We start from the raw sequence: 16,740 nt of genomic DNA, 5'->3' as shown, positions 1-16,740 counted from the left end.
CGCCACCGAGTCGAAGAAAAAGTCAACGTAACTTTTTTACTGATAATAATCATTGCTACGTGAATGAGTTGAATTTAAAAGTCCTAATTGACCATAAACAATAAAATGGCGTCCGGTTTTTTGTGTGTGCGATAAAATTATTGTTTTCATCAAATCGTAAGATTTAACTGAGTTAGGGCTAAAAACTCATATTCATTAGTATTAAAATACAATAATGTATAGTTATAATGCGTCTAATAAACTAAATCACGTGTCATTGGTTAAAAATAATGTGCGTGTCAATCTTGCTCGTAGCGTCGTTGTCCTATGCCGCCTTTTATATTGAGTTGATTAGACTAATTTACGAAGATTTCTTCGTGTAGATTGATCTTCGTAAGTGAAAAATAACGTCGACAACAATGAATTTACATAGATAGTAGTGATTTTGTCGGCATTGTGATCGATGAGTGCGTCGTGCGTTTGTAGTTGTGAAAGCGTACATACATGTTCGCAATGATAAAACTGTCATGAGGACTCTTGTTTACTATCAAATAGTGAATTTGTGTTAGTGGATTTATTTTTCTATGTGATAAATTATATTTGTTGTTTAAAATGTGTATGCCAACCCCTAATAATGTTTCGGGCTTCGGTTACTCGTGGGGCTTCACGAGTTCGGCGGACCTCACGAAAGGCGAAGTGGAAACTCCGAGTAGTTTGAGTTATACCTTGGGGAATACGGTATGTTGATATTTAAATTAAACTTTTAATAAAGACTGAGACTGCTAGATACTGCCTGATTCACATATGAATTAACTTTCACAAGGCTAGAGCAATCCTTAGTGTTTTTGTGCTATGAAAATATCTCTTCATAATGAAGTATGTGTTTAAGAATTTGTTTCTAATTAGATAGAGAAATTGAGAGCTATTTCATTCTAATTAAAACATAAATAACATACATGTATAAATGGAATAATTATTGTTGACATTTTAGTTGCAATGAGACTTGATATTGAGTGTTTCTAAGACAATAATAAATAATTATTCTTTACAATTTAGGTAATATAATGTTTAAAAGTATTGCTCTGTATTTTCATAACTTACGAAATATTCAATTGTTGCTACTTATGACAAAGCAGGTTTTTATTAGGAACATAATACTCAATTAATACATGATTTAAATTACCCCTAAGTATACACACATTTGCAAATCTATATCTCACAAATTTTTTCTGTCTATGAAATAACTAATATCAACAATATACTCACATTTACAGGTGTCACCAGAAACAACCCTGACTGTTATGTCCCACAAAACACCGCAAGTACAAGAGAAAGTTGGTGCGGTAACAGTAGCGGTATCAAATTCAGGGGCTCAGTTAACAAGGGTGGTCACGGGCACACCGGTTTCAGGGAGAAGAGCTATGTTTGTTGTCAATGAAGGCCCCACACATACATTAAACAGAGTTACACAACAGAATCAAACTACTACTATACATAGTAAGTATACAGAGATTTATTTATCATAACAATCAATTTATTTGAAGGAGTTAGCATCTTCTAAAAGAAATCTGTGTTAATATAAACTGGTGAACTGTTTTTGCTACACTTAAAATTGAGTAGATACATGATTCAGTAGTAAGAGGCATCATCCAAATGTTTACAGGCATTCATCAATTGAGAAGAGACCAGTTTAGAATTATTTATGTGGATACACAGTATTGAGCACTGTGTAGTGCACTCATTTCTAATTTAGATAATTTAATAATATGTATGCATACCAAGCATAACTAGTTTGTTATATGTATTATATTATACATTGTCTAAATGCAATAGAGAACTAACATAATATACTTTAAAACCAGTTGTCACTATTATTAGTGCTAGGATTTGTTTGTTATAATTATTAACTGCAACATATAAATCAAGAGTTGAGTCTTAAGTAATCATAGTAATACAGGCCCCAAATATAGAATAACAACTGTAACATATGTCCTTACAGCGAATTTAGCAGCTAAGCCGTTTATGACACCAATAGGTCCTATCCAGTTAACTGCTGAAGAATGCAACGAGATATTGATGAAGAGGGCGTTACAAGCGCAAGGGATCGCGACCCCCGTGATAGACGCGTCGCAACTCAACCACACATTACTGAATGGTGGTCTGAAGAGCCTTGCAGAGGCCACCACACAGCAGACGCAAGCTGAGACCATACAGACAGCCACGGTACATCAACATCACTTGTTACATACGAAACAGGAGCCTGGAACTGCTAATAACTCGCCAAAAGTAAGTTTTTGTTCAGAAACTTTCACAGTTCTTTATGTTTCAATATATTTTCACCTAAAATCCTGTTGCTAGAAGTATTTAAGTATCTAAATAGCGTCATAACTTAACGTCGGCCTTGTACAGATTGAATTAAGTTTTATTGAGGTACTTCAATAAAACATAATTGTTATGCATCTCAATTGTTTTCTATTTTTATATTACATCTAGAAGTTATATAGATAGTGGAAGACTCAGACAATTCAACTTGTAATCGTAAACCATTTGATTAGCCATTATGCACTAATTACCTTGATTTTCTATGTGTCTTACCTTAATAATGAAGTAATAAACCATTAAACTTATTCCATATAATATATTCTATTTATTTCTTATTATTTCACCCTAGTATCGTGTATTAACGTCTTGTTAGGCGGTGTATTCTCAGACGGAGCTCATGAATACGAACACGGTGATGACTACAGCGCCCCCTGCCGCCGTCAAAGAGCGCCCCTACGGGTGTGAAGAGTGCGGAAAGTCGTTCTTACTCAAACATCATCTTACTACACACGCGAGAGTACATACTGGTATGTTTAATTATTTTCGTAATATTTATCGACGTTATTATTTAATAAGTAAAACTTTAGACCTAAAAATGTATAAAGCCACTGAGCACTTATAATTGGAGAAAATATCCATAACTTATATCTATTAAAATTGGTCAATCGAGTTAAAATTTATCCACCAAGAATCAACCTTGTTTACTTGTTTAATGAAAACAGACTACAGATGTGTGATATTGTAGTAACTGTAGGCAGTGCACCACAAAAGACATAATGCGCCGAATATTTCTCTTTATCTATCTATTCTAGGTATCTAAAAGAGTGAAGAATAAAAATACTCTAAATAAAAGCATTAAATTGTTGAAAAATTCAAAGTCTGTGTAATATAAATACATACACAAATTATTCTGGTGCACATTTATAGCTACATAAAAATTCCTCACTCTGACTTACGAGTCTATTTTCGTTGGACATGCAATAAATACTCGTATTATTTATACGACTGTGACATGGAGCGATGACCTAATTATTTTGACTTCGTTTATAATTTAATGCTATTTTGCAAGCAGTGTAAGTAACAAGTGCACATCATTGTCGATTCTTGAGGACTTTGGAAGTCTTTATTTCATGTAGGTTCAAGTTATATAATCACAACTTATGTCTGGTTAAAGGAAATAGCAGGTGGTTGCCGAAAAATGCGCTAAGTAAACAGTTACTGATAACGCTATTACTGAACCTTTCCTAGCATGTTTTTCATTTGAATAACAGTAGAATTATGAAAATTAAATAACCTAATTAGTTAAAAAATGTGCGGCAATTATTTAACCTTTAGATTTAGGTAATTAGGTTGCTAGTGCATAAGCAGTTACTGAACATACAATAGAACCAAGGCTAGGCTCCTATCAATTACATTATTTTTTGTAGATCACATATTCATTGATCTTGTTAATACAACTTTAACAATGCACAATGCTATGTTACTATCGTGATGTAAATGCATTTGTAGGCTTAATCTAACAGATTTTTTGTATTGGTGTTTATATATATGGGTATTTCTTTGTTTTACTTACCTAGCCTGTCCAATAAGATACTCAAAAAAATCTCAAATGATTTAAATCTGGCTTTAAAATACATAGAAAATAGTTATTTTTACTAACTGGCTTTTTTGTTAATGTTTATTTAAGTAGGCAGTGGATTGCCGTTTGACGAGACACTGCTATACATCTTGTAGTGCGCGGTCTGGTTCCATAACAAAGGTAGCAATAGTTTTCAAAGACTTTATATTCCCTGATACCATCCACTTTATGTCTGCTTTTTTTGTAGGTGAGCGGCCACACGTGTGCGCGCACTGCGGCAAGGCGTTCGCGAGAAAACACTGTCTCAACACGCACTTGCTGTTACATTCCGCGGAGAGGCCTTACAGATGTCACGAGTGTAAGATGGCGTTCACGTTGAAACATCATCTGGTTACGCATTCCAGGGTAAGTTGTGTAGATTACATTTTACTTAACTAAATAATGTTGTTATTTCTGTTCCTATCAAAGTAAAGAACCCACTTATTTATGTATCAAACAATAATGGTGTTAACTATTTGTAGGTGCATAGTCGAGACCGTCCTTTTGTATGCAACGAGTGTGGGCGTGGTTTTCCATTGAAGCGCCATCTAGTGACGCACAGCAAGTACCACGCCGGCGAGCGACCATACGTGTGTAGTGATTGTGGAGAAAGTTTCGCCCAGAAGGTAAATTATAATCACTATAGGATTGCTCATATTCTACACCCTGCTAAGCAGGAGTTTTGGAGTTGTCTTATCAGTTGCCTTACATTTTACAAGTAGTAGCTTGCTTTTTAGATTGCTCAATGCTAATGTTTTACGAGTCTTACGACACTTAAAACGGGCTTGTAGACAAGTTACATACAGTGCTTCAGTGTACAGATCTGTTGGATGGAAGTCACTTCACTTGTCAAAAAGGAATTTTGTTCATATTGAAAGTTTTCTTACCGAGTATGTTCGAATATGCGTTTCCCGTCCCCCGCAGGAGCACCTGGTGATGCACAGCCGCTTCCACGGGTCTCTGTGCCCGTACGTGTGCCCGGACTGCGGCGTGACGTTCGCGCGCAAGTTCCAGCTCGTCAACCACGGCCGCGTGCATGGCCGCGTGCCGCACGCCTGCCCCGTCTGCGGGAAGGAGTTCCTGCAGAAGCGGACGCTCATCGCGCACATGAAGTCAGTAGCCTGCCACATACAAACAAGCTCCGTCTAGAAATAGCCTTGGTCGCCAGATTTTGATATTTTTGTGCTAACCACAATCTAGTATTCAATAATGTCGAGGCTTCCAACTTATTAATCACCATGACCACGCCAGATTCAAGAGCAAGTCATGCTTCGCCCTTGGTCTGCGCCTCGGCAACTTGAGATATTTAAAATCCACATCACTCGACTTTACCTTAGTAAATGAGCTTGTTACGAGCAATATTGATTCATGTTTCTACGATCTTGATTCATGTTTTATAACCAGTTTCAAAGTACTGAATGTTCACTTATCTAATTACAGAATACACACAGGAGAGGGTGCAGTAGCGTGTTTAGAATGCGGCGAAGCCTTCAAATGTAAAACGGAATTACAGCAACATTGTAAAATGACGCGGCACTGTCTCAGCACGACTGCACAGCAACAACAGCAGCAGCAACAGCAACAACAACAGCAACAACAACAGCAACAACAGCAGCAGCAACAACAGCAACAGCAAGCACAGCAGCAGGCCCAGCAAGCGCAACAACAAGCGCAACAGCAGGCTCAACAACAAGCACAGCAACAAGCACAGCAGCAAGCTCAACAACAACAACAACAACAACAGCAGCAACAACAACAAGCAACTGTGATAAAACAAGACGACTTCAAACCACAAATTGTTCAGGTAAATTATTATTTTCTTCGAACATAAAATTTTGACTGATCTTGATGGTTATTAAATGATATAACGGTTTACTCACGCGTATTTATCGGGGTAGCCCGACTAGTTTCGGACCCAACCGGAGTCCTTAATCATGAGCAGACGCGGCGGGATCGCGAGTCGAACTGACGTCAGCGGCCGCGCATCTCGCTGCGTAGCGCCGCGCTCGCGCCGTGAGCGCCGGGGGGGGTGGGGGGGCCGGTGGCGCGGGGGGGGGGGCCCGCCGTCGTCATCGTCGTCATCCGTGCTCCCTACTGGCTGAGCGCGTGCATACCGTGCTGACCGCGTCGCACTCCAGACGCTGCGTCGTCTGAATCTAGATGGTGTCCCAATTTTTATTAGTTCATTGGTTAGCGAGGTTTCAAATAATTCTTTTGAATTACAGGTTATCGGCGCAGATGGTCAAATAGTAACGGAAAAAACTACGCCAGGCTATGCGTGTCCTGAGTGTGGATCATGTTTCAACACAAAGGTTTGTTTTGTGACATTATATTCTAATGATAGGTCATTAGGTCAACACAGATCACTTCTACAGACCATTTTTTGCACTTCATTATTACGCTCATTATTGATCAAGATTTTTCTTTAGATAATAATTATGTATGTAGGCTTTAGAGCTCTTTTCGACTTGTTGGTTGTGTAATCTGTATTGCTACTGTGTAACCCAGTCCCTCGGCCCGGCAGGAGGCGCTGTCGCTGCACGTGCGGCTGCACGCGGGGGACCGCACGTGCGTCACGGACCTGTGCGCGCTCACGGCCGCGCTGCAGCCCGGCCTCGTGGCCGCGCCGCACAGTGAGTACACACACTGCAGGGGGAGCGGCTTGTGGAACACTGGACTAGCGCAGCTGTGGAGACCCCTTCTTTCGGTTTAGACTAAGGGCAATAGCGCACTAGCGGCAGGAGTTGCGATTTGTAACGCTGCCAAAACTGCGACTACGATTGTCAGTGGCTTAAAACTGTGCACTCAAAGCAAAGCAATGCTTTTGTATCTTAATATGAAGCAGAAAAATAAAAGGAAAACACATTGGGTTCATCCCTTACTACGTGAAAGGCAAACAAAGGGATTATTTCATACTTATTTCCCCGACCATTATTTATTGCTTTTTAAGTCACAGTTAGCATAGTCTTCACAGGACATGTCCCACAACGACGCTCCTTGCCTCAATCGGTTATAACTCTTTCCGTGTCGAGAGACATCGCAATGATTACAAAACACACTGTAGTTCCACAATACGTGAGGTCGCCGCGGCTAGTGCGCGCACACTGCGTATTTAATAACAATGCAATTTATCTTAGTGGGCGCAGCGACCAGCGACCGAACACGGGCCGCAAATGTGTCGCTTCGATTTCGATGGCCGCCGCGGTCTAGCCACTAGTGCGAGACACAGTCTTACTGTCTCTTCGTCAATTGAACAGTGGTCTGATGTTTGTTAAAACTTACTATAATCAACCACCTTTTTTTTTTGTAAAACATGCTAATCCGTAGATAAAAAAATCTATGCCCTGCAGTAAAATCAGACCCCCGTTACATTTGATACAATAATTAGATCAAAATTTATTTCAGAAGTAATTCAAATAATTTTATGTCTCTAAACCTTCATTTGCGTTTAATTTAGAATGTACTGTACCTTTCATTTCAACAAATAATTGTCTTAAAACATGATGAGTTAATAGAGCAACACTATACGTAATTTACAGGTTTCATTGTTCCAGATCAACCAATACAGATAATTTCTTCGAACCCCAACAATGTTGTACATACGCAAGTAATAGCAGCGGTGAGTACCGATTATTCATTCCAAAATTACGCAAACATTTATTTTTGTAGACAAATTTATTCTACTTATACCAACTATTTGTTGGATATGAATAATACAAGGTTTCTATGATTATTGCAGAATCATCATGTAACCTCTCCTCGGCCAAAAATTCATTTTTGTGGAGACTGCGGGAAAGGATTCGCGGCTAAACACGGTCTATTAGCACATCAAAGAAGGTATGTATTAAAAAATTACGACTTAATAACACAACTTTATCTAGGTTTTGTCAAAATAATCCTGCAGTCCATTTACGACTTAAATAAAAAATACAGTTTCTTTTCTCTTAGCTTTAGCTCTGTGGCGTTCAACAGCTAGGAAAATTTGCATGTAACTTCACTACATTTGCCATAGGGCTCATAAATTATTTTTTATCTCCCAGACATCCTGACGGCAGCTGTACATTAAGAACGCACGTGTGTGATCAGTGTGGCAAGGCATTCTTCCAGAAGAACCATTTGATGCTTCATCAGAGACAACACATGGACTTACCGCCTAGAAATGTGAGTACTTACAATGATTTTGGACTCCCATCAGTTTGTGGTATTGCTGTAAGCTTCGTCGAACTTCATATAATACGATGTCCGCCGGTTGCTGAACCTAATAACTCTTTCTTGACGGTTAAAATGTTGACGAAATACATTCAAAATAACCATGTTATTCTGAATTTTTCCTTAGGTAAAAACGAATCAAATTTCGTGTCAAATTTAGAATTGTGTTTTGTTAATGTTGTTTCTTAACTCACCAAAGAAACATGGCTAAGTAATTGAATGTATTCCAGACACAACCTGTGACACAACAAACACAGCAACAGGTTACGCAACAGGCCGTGCAGCAAGCGCAGCAAGTACAACAACAGGTGCAACAACAAGTCCAGCAACAGCAACAACAGCAGCAGCAACAGCAACAACAACAGCAACAACACCAGCAGCAAGTGCAACATCAAAACAGTTTAGAGTTAGACCAGCAAGACCATCAGGCGACGCATATACAAGTTGTAAGTCATCATCTCAGCCTATAGTCCACTGCTGGACAAAGGCCTCTCCATAATTTCTCCAGCGCGACCGGTTTATTGCTCGTTGTAAGTCAATTAGTTCAAAATGGATAAATCTATTAGTGTACTTCAGCTACTTCAGGTACTTCATTTGCAGCTTACAAACAGCCAATGTAATTTGGTGCTTTTGCTATGAGATGAAAGTTTGTTAAAGCGAGATCAAAGTATACGAGCACATTGCTTGAAACAGAGACAGCGATATTTTGTAGCCCTTTCTCGACGTGCCAAGTTGCAATGGCCGTACTATAAATGGCAAACGTATAAGACCGATACGAAAAGTCGCAAACCGACTAATCCGTCCTAAATGGTCGTTTGGACTATGGTTTACGATGTAGAATAGAGATTAGGATTAATGGAGTATATTTGGGAGGAAGTCAGGTTTTTTTTCAGAATAGGTATTTTATAAAGAAATTTTGGAAAATACCTGTCTTCTTCCTACCTCCTACTATCTCACTACGTTAACTTAGGCGTAGGATGTTAAAGTCAGGGTTTGATGTATTTGTTTGGTGTGTCAGGTAACGAACAGGTCGGGGCAGGTGATCGGCAACCAGATCGTGGTGGGGTCAGTGGGCGGCGCGCGGCGGCTGGTGGCCCCGCAGCTGCACATCGTGGGCCGCGACATCAAGCCCGCGCTCGCGCAGCTGGCGCACAAGCATCACGCCAGGCAACATACTACTAGGTAAACACACTACTCACTGCACAGTATGCTCAGGGCGTAAAATACTGCGAACGAACAAAAACCTCGTTTGACAACCTGAAACTTCGATGGAAACCCCACAACTTTGATTGGCACTAAAATCCCTCTCTGCCTACACGAAGTTTTGATTCGTAATCATGCCACTCACACATTTTGCTACACAACAAATGGACGAAGTAAGAAGGTGGCTATAGATTTCTAATTGACTTTAGGTTAAAAACAGACACCACAACTAAAATATTAACATTTCTCCTCAGTGGTGACGCAAAAGAAGTCGGCGGTTTGGTCCTATCGGCGGGCCGCACGGGCCTCATAAAGTACGAGATCTCTCTCCCGCCGCCGACGTCAGTGGTCCAAGTTCAGCAGCTCGATTGAGTGAAACGTGACCCAGACGAGCCTATGGTCGTCTGGCTCAAGAAGTGAAGTGTCGGACTCTAGCGAGCGTTGGGTATGCTTGTAGATATAGTGACGTGCTAAATTGTGACTGTTGATGAAATAATGTTCCGCTTTTCTTTTAAAAATGTAGATACAGTCTAAAAGTTATCGTGGACTATTTTCCACAGCCATTGTTTTTAATCAGAATTTTAAATATTTTACACAATAAGTGTTGCCTTTCAGAAACAAGAATCTAGTCCCAGTTGACATTGTCGTTGGTATAGATGTGACTGGTTGGTCTGTCATAAGTACAATTTACACAAAAATGGGTTTTAAAAAACTTTTTCAAAATTGACAAAAAATTCGTGTTCACATTATGAACTACAAGCATATCCAATACACAATAAACCATAGGTACATTGTATAAAGTTGTAAACAGTGCGAGCGACCGCGAGTGTATATGTGTACAGTTACGAAGTGAAGTGTTGGTTGAATTAATGTCATTTTGGTTACGAGTATCTTGGTACAGGTGGGTGCATTGTTACGTGTGGATAATGAGTATGTAATGGTCCAACTTTTGTCGTAGAAAAACCGCTAAAGATGTTGGTTGGTGTGAATACTCTCTTTTAAAAGTACAAGTAAGGGTTATGATTGATCTCGCACTACTTTGCGTGTTTATCCTTTACTATTAGCATAGAATCATGTCGGGCTTTAGATTAGTAAAGCTGTTTAGGCATCATCTCATAAGCAATATACTGCACTGCCTAATAAAACCTTAAGACAATGTGTTCTAGTGGCCCATTAACCATAATTATTGTTGCTTTGAATATCATCTATAATAGAGAACATATCACACCTTACATCCACAAGTAACAATCCCATTTGTAACCATGAAAACTAAAATGTAAGCCTAAATTATAAAAAATATAATGCCAATAGATTGGAAAGCTTTATTTAACGTTTAGACGTCTGCCTTACAATAGAGCCTTAATTTTATCGTTCTTTATTCTAGAGGTATAAAGAATACGGGATCTACTTAATTTGATGGCAATAATTATTAAAAAAAAACTGATTGACTCATTTGTGTATAATATAGTAAATGTTCTAAAATTTAGGACATGATATGGAGTGTAAAAAGACAGGTTAGCGACCATGTTTTTGTGTAATATAGTCTAGATTTAAGGGCAACTTAGTATAATTAGTAATCTCTTGTACATATCAATACGTTTTTACGGCACTGAGCGGTGGATTTTGTAATAAAATGTACAATTTCTATGTAGGTTTCAGCATTTAAGTTTTGGTTAGGGTTGGCCCATATCTATCAATCATGTTACTTGTCAGCATTTCTAAATCTTATGTTGTATACAACATCAGGTATATGAGTACCAACTACAGCTAAATGGTTTGTTTATTTTGATATCCATTCCATTAGGCCTTAGTTGATTACGAAGAACAACGCACATTTAGTTAAGGATTAGCAAAATATTGGTAAAGGTTATATTAAACTCCCCATTAGTCACACATCACAATTTTCAAAACACCAATCATCATTGATGAAATGGCTTGTGATATCATTGATACATATATTTCGACCGATATTATTATTTAGGCGTCATGTCCAATAAGCTTTTTTTAAGTACATATAAATAATCTGTTTATTTTTTCCTTTTTTTTTAACTTACTGGCAGGATGGGAGGTGTGTAATGTGCAATCAAAATTCAAGATTAGATGATTTATAGATCTGAGTTTATATTTTATACATGTATCAAGCAGCTAAATGTTTTGGGGTTTACCCAACTGCAATTGGCTTCTTATCAATAAATAGCAAACGAATTTTTAAATGTAGCTTGGCTAAAATGTTTTGTAAGTGTTACAAACTGACTTACATTGCTTATTAGTTTGTGTTCGTCAAGTTAAATTTAATGTTCAAACGAAAATATTCAGTGTGCAGTGCTGTTTAAGGTTCCAATTTATCTGTATGTTTGTCACATATGTTTATAAATTAGTTAACTTCTGCAAATACTCGTGAGAAGTTATGCTATTAGACACTTGTAGTTATAATTGGTCTGGTCATAGTACTCATAGTTATAACTGAATATGTCCTAGCTTCTAATTAGTGTATTCTAGACCTCGCAAGTTAGTTATACGCGTCAACAGATATCTAAGCAATAATAGTGACTTATAGTACTTTAGTAAATTCTATGTTCTGATGAATATACATTGTAACACATTAGGCAGTAGGATTCATAGAACAGAGAAAAGGCTATGACGTTAACTTTAGATATGGAAGATCTCTTAGGCAATTCGTGTACAAGGCAATGAAAGCCGTAATACTGAAAAGTTTATACTCCAAGTGAGTAGTAAGACTTTGGTGACTACAGTTGTGAGGTATCGGCTCGGTTACTGGCTCAGATATAGGATATTTTTTGATGATAGGAACAATAGGAACTACCTAAGTATCAGACCATATATATGCAGATTTATATCTATATAAAAGTAGGTTTCATTTAGCACAAGGTACCAAATCAGCTTATGTCCTCAAGCAGAACTTTTCACGAATATTCATTTGTGCATGTGAGTAAAATTTGAGTGTTTGATAAAAGTAGAGATATGTCTTCCAACTCTTGGAACTTTGATCAGCACTGCAACATGTCATAATTGTTGTTTCTGCTAAATACAAAATATTAATGACTGTCTCTTTTATATTGTAAACACAATTATTTTTGTGTATTTTGTATAACATTAAATATTACGTATAAAGCAGAACGAAACTATACTTCCTAAAATAAAAAGTCAAAGTCTATTATTTTTGGTGTCTAAATTGAGTATCTAGTCTGTGATAGGGAGATTGTCGATTTCTGTCCGTAAAATGTCATGTATACATACGGTGTAACGTTCAAGTTTGTCAAATAATAAAAATATGATTAGAAAACGTTGAGTTCACAGATATTTATACTGTTATTAAAATAAAATTGTTACTGTATTATTCCACACTTGGGGAAAGGCTTCCTTTTTATAGTATTACATGATTTTATAACTTTAAATACTCTATTATTGAGCTGAAACAAAATGTAGTCATAGCTTTAGGTTGGAGACTGATAAAAACGAATTAATAAAATTTGGGATAATCGAAATTGCATTTTTAATACAACAAAACAGAATTTGGAAGCAAAGTCGACCGTAACAGGAAAAAAATTCAATTGATTTTTTAATTATACTAAAATCACTCCGATCTTCCATTATTGTAGTTTTCAAACCTATGCGAATACAAAACAATTACTGCAATCTATCATAAGACTTCAAAACTCAAAATATAACTGTTTTTACTACAAAGTATATTTGATGAACGAATTACTGCAAACACGACATATTACGGACAGAATGTTGGTGCGAAGTCTGTTTAAAATTTCATGTACAGTATTATTGTATAGAGAAATGTATTACATGAAATACACAGAGAAACACTTCCACACTTTTATGTATTTTTCTTTGTTAATATTTTAAATCTTGACAAGTTGTTTGCCATTAACTTACATGTAAATATTATAGTGGATATCTATAATTTTTATATTAAATGATAATATACATACCGTAATAATGCTTTTGTATCATTTTACCTTGATAATTTCCGGATAGTCGAGTAGTTAACGTCACCACTATGTGCGACGTGTCGCGGGTTCAATCCCCGCGTATGACAAGCGTTGATGTGAGCTACAAAAGCTTGTCCTGAGTCTGGGTGGCTTTGTGCATGTGGCTTGAATGATTGAGATAGCCTCTACGACACAAAGATTGAATGTGATCTTTTATAATAATTAATTGTAATTATTTATAAATATAGACACAACTGGGTGTCACAACTGTAGTTTTTTGTTAAAAAATATGTTGAAAGAGAGGTAAATCATAATTTTCAAGCTGGTATTACACCTAGGGGCAATTATATTCTTTATTTTTCTTTTATACAAACATTTAAAAAACCGCAGTCTGACTTATCTTTCCATTCTTATATCAAGGGTCAACAGTCTCAAACATCTTTCGCTCACCCAAGGGACTCTTAAAAGATATCTAACACGAAACAGTTCCTCAAGGTTTCTTACAGTAAACCTGTACATTTTTCAAAGCGCGGTCCCCTATACAAGAGTACAATCCGCTCGGGTGCTATAAACTCGAAGTGTATTCAGTTGTACAAATTGTATCGGCCCTTTAGTACGTTTGGTGAGATTGCCAGTTTTATGAAGGATGGCAAATTGGTGCGCTGTGAATGGACTGAGTGTATTGTGCCTCAGAGGCCTTGCACGTCAATGTATTGGATTGAATTGGGTGACAAATTGTGTCAACAATGTAGGGAATGTATTGATGTGATGAAATTCTTTATTGTTAAGAATAATGCTTTTATTTAGTTTAAAGTACTTAGGTACCTACTTACATTATTATCTATTTCAATTTGAGTCTACATAAAAGTAAGTACCGGAACGACGTTTTATTATTACGCTGTGCTAAAATACAACGCAATGTTATTTCGAATGATCTTGCACATACCTACATAAGTTTGCCTCAATGTCTTTACTAAGATCAATTTAGCTTAACAGGTCTCTAACTTTTACTTGTCAAACCTTTTTACTTCATTCTTCAACTGTAGATAGGTACCTAATGATGGTCTCGAGCAATACACTGGAATGAAGTCTTGAAAAGAAACTGACCCTCCGATATAAAACGATTTACAAAGGGCGCGAGTTTTATCAAGTGTTCAAAAAGCTCAAAAGCATTTTGTTATTTACACCTGTACCTCTATTTTTATCCTTAAGCCTTACAGGAGAGCCGTGGATTGTTATCGTTCATTTAAAAAGTCTTTATTTATCTCATATAACATTAAATTATTAAATTACATGCCCCGCAAAACCGTTTAAACGGATTGATGCGGGTCCCCTATTGCCCCTTACCTAACATACTTTGGTATTTGTTGTTATACATCATCTTTAAATAAACAAACTGTCTAGATATCACGTTGCATGCGATGCAACCTGGTGACAGACGCACAAGCAGACAAACAGCGGACCCTCAGTAATTGTCCATTAAAACTTTTTCAATCTTCTTCACTTATTGTTAGACATTGAAAACAAAATGTGATCAATAACCAAAAGCAAGTGGTATAGGATACAACTGTGGCGCATACCACAGATTCAAGTCATAGTGATACCAATGTATCTGTATTTTACCATCCCTTAGGGTCAAGATAAAATGTCCATGTTTACGAGATGAACGCGTGACGCTTTACGAGAGAGTTATTTCAAGGTTCAGCTCCCACAGAAGCTTTATGTCAGGTCAACCGTGATCAAAATGTTTAAGTTTACGACTTTACATACGTACTAACTCATTGCGAATCGTTCCCTAAGGAGAGCTGGATACATTTAACGAACGGAAAAACTTATGTTCGACTTAGCTTTGTATCAAAAATTGTTTTAAGAGGTTGGGTTTTCCGAGAATTATTTTACTAATGAGTGTAATGAATGGAGTGTTTTTTAATCAACACATTATTTATAATAACACGTGATTTGTGTGGTATCGATTTGTACCTTAAACTTTTAACTAAGTACCTAGATATTTTATTAAAAAATAACGTGCATGTAGGTATCTGAACTAACCACGGCAGTATGCTCAGAGTTTGATTATAAATTAAAATAGGCTCATAACTCGAAAACAACTAAAAATCGTGGAACATACGTGGGGGTGATTCGGGTACCTTTCAGTTTCGTCTATCACTAGGCAGGTGGTTCAATCTTTTCCCATCAAATTATATAGCAACTCCGGACAAAAATACGAATAAGTACATTACCTTGCCTACAAAACGTTTTTTTTTTTTACCTTTTTTTACGTAATCCTGATATTTCTTTCACACTAAACTGTGAACTCTTTCTGTCCGTAAAAGGGATTTCACGTTATCTAATTATAATTGAGCTCCATTTAAACGTCACTGGAAAGATCATCCTTACTTAAAAACTCTTCAGGCTCTTTAAAATTCAGTGGGTAGAAAAAAAGTGATTTATTTTTGTGACTTTATCTATTTGTACGCAACGTTGAGATATTACGTTAGTTATTCAAAAAGCGGACCCATACCGTAGATAAACTATACCTTCAACTGCCTCAGGAGGAAAGGAGATGCAGCTATCTACTGAATAGCTTCATCCCTTTCTATAAGAAGTGCTATAATACGGCTTTATGACGTAATTGAAAGACCAAGGGAACCTTAAGACAAAGAATGTTGTGTAAATTAATTAAGAAAGATTAGAAGCGAAAAGGTTTTAATCAGGCTGTACAGAGATCATTATCGTGACTCGTGTTTAAAGATAAAAGACTTAAATAAAAGGGGTCTTCCTGCGGCCAAAGTTAGCTTTCTAATAAAAATTAATTATCCTCGGACAATGCCGTAAAGATTACAAGAAATATTTTAATAAATAAGATGTACCTAGGTACTAATTTTTTAAGCACTTATTTACTGCTTGGAAAATTTAAGAATTTCTTTAGCATTTATTCATCTAGGCACTAGACAAGATTACTAATAACCATTTTTTGCATTCCGCAATGCATAATAATTAGGTAATATAAAATTAGAAAATTCAATTCTATGTATAAGAATTTTATCCTTTTTTTTTTTAAAGCAAATAGACTGAAGAAACGCGTGAACAAAGAACACCCCAAATTAAATACCGAGAAAGCGCAAGGAAAAATCATGACTATGCGTTTTACTCAGCACCTGAATTGATAGGACGTAATTCAATCTGATGACGTCACAAGTCAGCGCTCATCCGCTCATCCAATTTACTTGGCCTCGTCTTCACCAGATGCTATAAAAACCCTCCGTCATCCATTAAAGCGTAGTTTTTGTGATTAATGACGTCACATTCCGGGATTGCCTGTTGGAAGTACGAAGGGATTTGTGATGCGCTCTTATCCGTCTTTTGTCGCGTCCTTTTATTCATGGGTACTGAGGATACATTAGGGGGAACTGACGTCATGATCGTGCTCTTTGCTGTTTACTGCTA

General features: G+C 37.1%; 1 protein-coding gene across 1 annotated transcript; it reads left to right on the top strand.

Annotated features, from left to right (window-relative positions):
• Nucleotides 1-20: 20 nt before the first annotated feature.
• LOC113498595 (zinc finger protein 665) lies at nucleotides 21-13,301 on the top strand. Its single transcript, XM_026878666.1, has 17 exons — nucleotides 21-717; nucleotides 1,254-1,476; nucleotides 1,979-2,265; nucleotides 2,675-2,828; nucleotides 4,128-4,285; nucleotides 4,402-4,545; nucleotides 4,844-5,031; nucleotides 5,360-5,567; nucleotides 5,664-5,723; nucleotides 6,145-6,231; nucleotides 6,444-6,552; nucleotides 7,459-7,538; nucleotides 7,659-7,756; nucleotides 7,960-8,080; nucleotides 8,359-8,574; nucleotides 9,147-9,310; nucleotides 9,586-13,301. Exons 1-17 carry the CDS (start codon nucleotides 592-594, stop codon nucleotides 9,701-9,703), a joined length of 2,541 nt encoding a protein of 846 aa, XP_026734467.1. The 5' UTR covers nucleotides 21-591; the 3' UTR covers nucleotides 9,704-13,301.
• The last annotated feature ends 3,439 nt before the right edge of the window (nucleotides 13,302-16,740 follow it).

The sequence above is a fragment of the Trichoplusia ni genome, chromosome 11, assembly GCF_003590095.1.
Source record: "Trichoplusia ni isolate ovarian cell line Hi5 chromosome 11, tn1, whole genome shotgun sequence".
Classification (NCBI taxonomy): domain Eukaryota; kingdom Metazoa; phylum Arthropoda; class Insecta; order Lepidoptera; family Noctuidae; genus Trichoplusia; species Trichoplusia ni.
The sequence above is the reverse complement of the archived record's forward strand: the minus strand, read 5'-3'. Positions and strand labels throughout refer to the sequence as shown.